The 5,729-nt window shown below is 44.0% G+C and overlaps 1 protein-coding gene across 1 annotated transcript in view; it reads right to left on the bottom strand.

Moving 5' to 3' along the window:
- foxj1a (forkhead box J1a) overlaps positions 1–5,729 on the bottom strand; it is a 6,587-nt gene that overhangs the window by 431 nt on the left and 427 nt on the right. The window contains exons 2-3 of the mRNA XM_032538110.1: positions 4,373–4,978; positions 1–2,754 (exon numbers count right to left, since the gene is read on the bottom strand). The exon at positions 1–2,754 is cut by the window's left edge and continues 431 nt beyond it. Coding sequence (XP_032394001.1) covers positions 1,894–2,754; positions 4,373–4,933 — 1,422 coding nt within the window. The 5' untranslated portion in view covers positions 4,934–4,978 and the 3' untranslated portion in view covers positions 1–1,893. The remainder of the gene's footprint in view (positions 2,755–4,372; positions 4,979–5,729) is intronic.

Raw genomic sequence — 5,729 nt, 5'->3', positions numbered from 1 at the left:
AAAAACACTGCCACCCTATCGAGTCCCAAGTGTTTTTCTTGGCACATAGAAGGTCAGGTGTTCATTTACAGGCACCGTGGCCTTTTTCATAGTGAGCTTTTTAAGGTCTTATTAGTTCTTGGTTGGAAGAATTTTGCCTCGAGCTGTTTAAAATTTTACACTGCTAAGTATCAAAAAAGTGGTTACTAAATACTACTTCTACAAGGAATATTTCAGTCTGATATGAAATAAAACATCTTTGTTCACTCTCCCTTGAAAGAAAGCAACTTATCCTGCCTAACAATTATTAATCTAGTTAAACTGGTACTAATTATTTTTGAAAAATTGCATACAGAGAGTAGTTAGTACCAAAACCCCATGCAAGAAAACAACCTAATAGAGTAAATCACTCCTAAATCAAACATTTGGCAAATATGTCAATATTCATCATCATAGTGCTGCTGTCACAGTATTTACATTTTAAAAACAATTCTCAGCAACGTCTCTGTCAGTAGTCGTGTTTCCATACATGTATTTTAAGCATTGCATTAGAAAAGCTGTATGAAAAAAAAAAGTTCTTCCGCACTCTTGATATGGTTTTGCCCTTGTGGAAAAACAGTTTATGCTCTACACTGGATATTGAAATGCCTTTGCCTCTGACGTAGCGAACATTTAACTCATAGGACTGATCAGCTGTTTCCACTGTCAGCTTCTTCCTGGAGATTCCCATAACGTGTCTTCGTCTCCGGACAGCATGTAACAGAAAAATGAAAACCAATTTCTGAAAACCTCATTTTTCTCTCATAGATGCTAGATAGCTAAAGCGACTCTTTTTGTTTCTGGTTAACAACCTCCACTTGTTCTACTCTACTACTACTACTTGAAATCACCTTAAAATATGCTGGGCAATGGAATGGAACAAGACTAATCATAGCTTTGGCCTTACACCTGCTGACACCACTGGGTTATTAAATCCTATTTAAAAACTGTGGATTATTTGTCTTATGAATATATTTAGACCTGATGTCCAAAAAACAAAATGGACACACTTTTTATGATGTAAACATAGACCATGATGTGTCATTCTGAATCCCGATTAAAACCCGCATTTAAAAGAAAATTTTAATGGAATCTCTTGCTTGGTGAAATGAATCAATGCAATTATATATATACTGTATACTGTATACATATATACTGTATATACAGTATATATACTGTATAACATATGGGGAGGGGAACAGAGAGCCAAAATGGAGAGCCAAAATGGAGGAAGCTATTTTAGCTTATTAGCTGCGTGTTACCAAATCCGTTTTACTAAAGCTCCCCTGTCAGAGTATAAACTGGTTTGCTATAGGCTTGCCAACTGCTGATGTATTATACAAACTGGATACCAGAGTCCAAGATGGTATCCATTTAATCAAATAAAAATTGATTTCAGAGAACAGCCCAATGCACATGCTCATTAGTGTTCTTCTCCTGGCCCATATTTATTGTATTTCCACAATTGGCCATTGGGACAAACAGTCCCCCAAGTGGCCGCACTGTATCCAGCTGTCTTGATACATCCATGATGCTAACTGACAGTCATTACGTCACCAGGCTTCTATAACCAAATATTTTGTGAAGGCTGGTGTGACAAAGCCCTAATTCTGAAAATTATTTTGTGTTTGTCTCCAGTCATTTCATAGTTTTATAGTTTTGTTTTCCCCGTGATGATGTGAACTGCTGTTGTACATTGAGGCATTTTGTTCTCAGTAGGCATTGGGAATGTACTTTCTGTATGAATCAGCATCAAAATGTAATTTTTAAAATACTTTAAACATATCAAAAAACACAAAAAGGGATGCTTGAGCGTAAAAAAAAAGTCTGTTATTCCTAAGTGAGTTTTCAGTGTGAAAGAGGACCAACTCTTCCTCAAAGGATGTTGTCAATCCGGGTGCTCGGGTCTCCCCCTAATGAGTCTCCAAGGTCGAACAGCTGGTCCAGGGTGACGGTGGAGCTACAGAGGAAATCATTGCGACCCTGTTCCTCCTCTTCTGGCCAGGGGCTCTCCAGGAAGGCGGTGGCGAGGAAGGTCTCCTCATCAAAGTCTGACACGTCATTATTCCTTCGGGTCTCCACCAACACGTGGATGTCCGCTGTCCCTGCGGGGGCTTCAACAGGAGAGATGTGGGTCCCCCGAACAATCAGGTCCTCCTCTTTCATGATGGGGCTCAGAGCTTCGCCTGCCTCCAAACTGAGCTCCCCACTGAGGGCCGAGTCCAGCAGGGCATCCCAGTCAAAGTCCCCCTTCAGAGGTCCGATCTCCTTCTGTTCGTCTGCAGAGAGCAGTGGGGAGCTGGAGCGCCGGGGGGCTTTGGCCCCGCCATTCCTGGAACCCAGTTTCCTCTTGTGCCCACCTCTTCCCCTCAGCACCGGCCAGGACCCCAGCATGGTACCTTCAGCCAGATGAGGGTCCCAGTTCTGGTCGGCGCCAGTAGCCTCTTCAAACTCCCGGAGAAGCCGCTGGGACTCAGAGTTGATGCACAGGCCATCCTCAACTCTTGTTGGGCTGCAGGGGCCTCTGGTCTGGGGCTGCAGGTTGACCCTGAGCCTGTTCTGCAGGGCCGGGTTGATCTGAACCGGTGGCATTCGCTTCTTCTTATAGGCGCCGCTCAGGAGACGCTCAGCGTACTGTGGGTCAATCTTCCAAAAACCGCCCTTCCCTGGCTCGTCCTTCTGCCGCGGCACCTTGATAAAGCACTTGTTGAGCGACAGGTTGTGTCGAATGGAGTTCTGAAAATAGAGAATCATGTCTTCACATAATGCTGGTTTCATCAAACATTCAATTTGGACACAACCTTAAAGGAATAGGTTTAATATTTAGGGAACTATGCATGTTGTATACTTAGGTATACATCTATTCTTAGATGTACCGATTAATAACACTCTCATGTCTATGTGCTAAACAAGAAGCTACAGCTAGTAGCTGATTAGCTAAGCTTAGCATAATGACTGGAAACAGGGGGAAACAGCTAGCCAGGCTCTCTGCAAATGTGGTATAATCCACCTAGCAGCACATCTACAGCTCACTGGCTAACATCTTCTCTTTGTTTAAGTGTAAGTTGTGGTTTTACTGGTCAAGCTGCGAGAACACCAAAGCAAACCAAACTTTACTTAAGTGAATCTCACGGGACATGAGCAATGTGAACCTGTCTGGGTGAAACCAGTATATAGCCGGTTGCTATGGCAATTGGAGGTGCTATTGCTACGGATCACTGGAGCAGGGACACAACAGGAATTTAGTCATTTAGATTTTATTTGTCAAAAGTCTGGTCATTTCTTAGTGGAGCTATAATGGTTTTTTTGTAATTCTAGCTGCTTTAGCCTCACATTAGTGCCCTATGACATACTATGAATACTCCACGGAGTCACTGGGTCAAGAAATAGTTTGACACATAACCTCCAATATAACCACAACTTTTTAACACTTGGGTTTTGTACGGTTTAAACAGACAAGATATTACATGTTAATCAGTACAATTTTGGGGGTGCTGGTCAGTGGCTAGGCTAGAAGTTTCCAAATGTGGAATTATTCCTTTAAAGAGAAGCTACCTTTAAGCTGCCATTGGCATTAGCCTGTATTAGGGTATAGGAAGTAGAGAAGACAGAGCATCATAGAGCACATTAATGCACTGTGTAGCCTTGCATTCATCCCCCCCCCCCCCCCCCCCCTTCACGCAAGTCTAAATCAGAGAGCAGTGACCCGATGAACTTTGTTAAATATTATCTGCCCCGTGTACTGCTTTACAATAACAGAATGGTCTGAAAAGGCTAAGCCAGATGCTGAAGCACGGCAGTACAGCTAACTGCTTCATCAATCATTTATCCAGCTAAATTAAACTTTTTTTCCTAAAAATTCCTGCCCCTTGGAGGGAGAATCTGCTGCTGCCTCTCCTCTTCCTCCTCCATCACTTGTTTCTGCTACAGCAGGGAAACCAGTGCGAAAAACAAGCAATATGATCAAAATAAGAATAAAGAGCATTGGTGTTTTCTATTAAGGTTTTGTGCAGCTGAGCGAAGTGAGGGAAGTGTTGCTGGTCTCTGGAGTTATTAATTACCACCAGCTAAGTAACTAATACTTTAGAGTGTGACAGCATGACTCTCACTCTGTTGGATTTACTTCTACTGTTGGCCTAATTCAAGTTCCCAGCTGTGATACAACCTCAAAGAAACTCATTTTCATACAATGGAAATTGTTTGAAATGCAACTCCTTTTTTGGCGGGGGGATTTGTATGTGTGTGCTATTTTTACAGTTATATGGTGTTGTGTGTGTGTGTGTGTGTGTGTGTGTGTGTGTGTGTGTGTGTGTGTGTGTGTGTGTGTGTGTGTGTGTGTGTGAGTGGTCCATACCTGCCAGGTGGGGTCAGCATGTCGGTAGTAGCAGAAGTTGTCGGTGATCCACTTGTAGATGCAGGACAGGGTGATCTTGGCCTTCTTGCTGGCCTGCATGGCCATGCAGATGAGCGTCGCGTACGAGTACGGCGGCTTGATGTGCGCGTTGGTCTTGTAGTCCACCTCGTCCGGGCAGTGGCCGTGAGCCACGATGCCTGGAAGAGACTGCAGTCTGCTGTAGGCCGCCGCCGTGGGCTTCCCCGGGGTCAGGGGCATGCCGATGGAGGCGGGGTCCCCGGCCAGAGGGGAGGCCGGGGCATCGGAGCCCAGCGGCTGGTGGCCGAACAGGTACGGCTGGTGGTGGGCCTGCTGCGGCACGTTGGCACCGAGGATTGAGAATTCCTGCAGCCACTGGAGGCTGGTCAGGCTGTCGTCCAGGGTGACTGAGCTGCAGCTGCTTATGCTGCTGCTGTTGTGGACGCTGTCCCGCTCCTCAGCCTGGGCAGCGGCGGTCACCACCTCCTCCTCCAGCCCCACAGAGCCTTCGGGCCACGGGTCGGCACAGCTCAGAGACAACATGGCTCTCTATCACCCAGTTCCTTCTCCTCCTCCCCCTGCCACCGCCTGACAGGACCGAAAATATACACCCAACTTCAACAAAGTGCGAAAGGACAGGACAATGATGGCCCTTATTTGAAAACAGAGCCCCTGTGTGTTGTGCATAAAGTGAAAGACTTTCACATTTCCAATTCCCATTTAAATCCAGTGGAAAGTCTGTCACCTGGATGCCTGTGTAATGAGAACATGTGGAAGCTAAAACCTAAGAAAATCCTGAGAATCCTAAACACCCTGGTCTCTTTTCTGTCTCCATGTCTCAGAACTTTCCTGAAAAACTCTGGTGCGCCATGACCCTCAATAGAGCGCACGCAATTACTAACGGCGTCTGAAGGATTTAAATCCAAACAAATGTATTAACTGGTAAAAGAACTCAAACTTTAACTTAAACAAGCCTATTACTTGTGTCGTTATAATTTAAATAGATTGCGCGTGTCACCTTAGAGGAAATTTGCACATGTAGGACGTTTCACGCGTAAAATCCGCATCTTTATGCTTTAACTACAGTTAAAGTACTAATTATTTTTCCATTCATTATTTTAGTGAAATTACATAATATAATATAGCCTATACTTGTAAGTCCTATAGTAAACAATGTTGTTTATTATTTAATAAACGTATTCAAATGAAACCGTTAGAATTAAAGTTGACCTGATACTTCAGGCCTTGTGAAAGGTTTACAAGTGTAATATATTGTTGTTGTATAGTATTTGTTCTGCTGTTGTATAGTATTTGTTTTGCTGTTCTTAATTTATGAATT

Source organism: Etheostoma spectabile, chromosome 15, assembly GCF_008692095.1.
Source record: "Etheostoma spectabile isolate EspeVRDwgs_2016 chromosome 15, UIUC_Espe_1.0, whole genome shotgun sequence".
In the NCBI taxonomy this organism is placed as follows: domain Eukaryota; kingdom Metazoa; phylum Chordata; class Actinopteri; order Perciformes; family Percidae; genus Etheostoma; species Etheostoma spectabile.
This window is presented reverse-complemented; position numbering and strand designations above follow the sequence as displayed.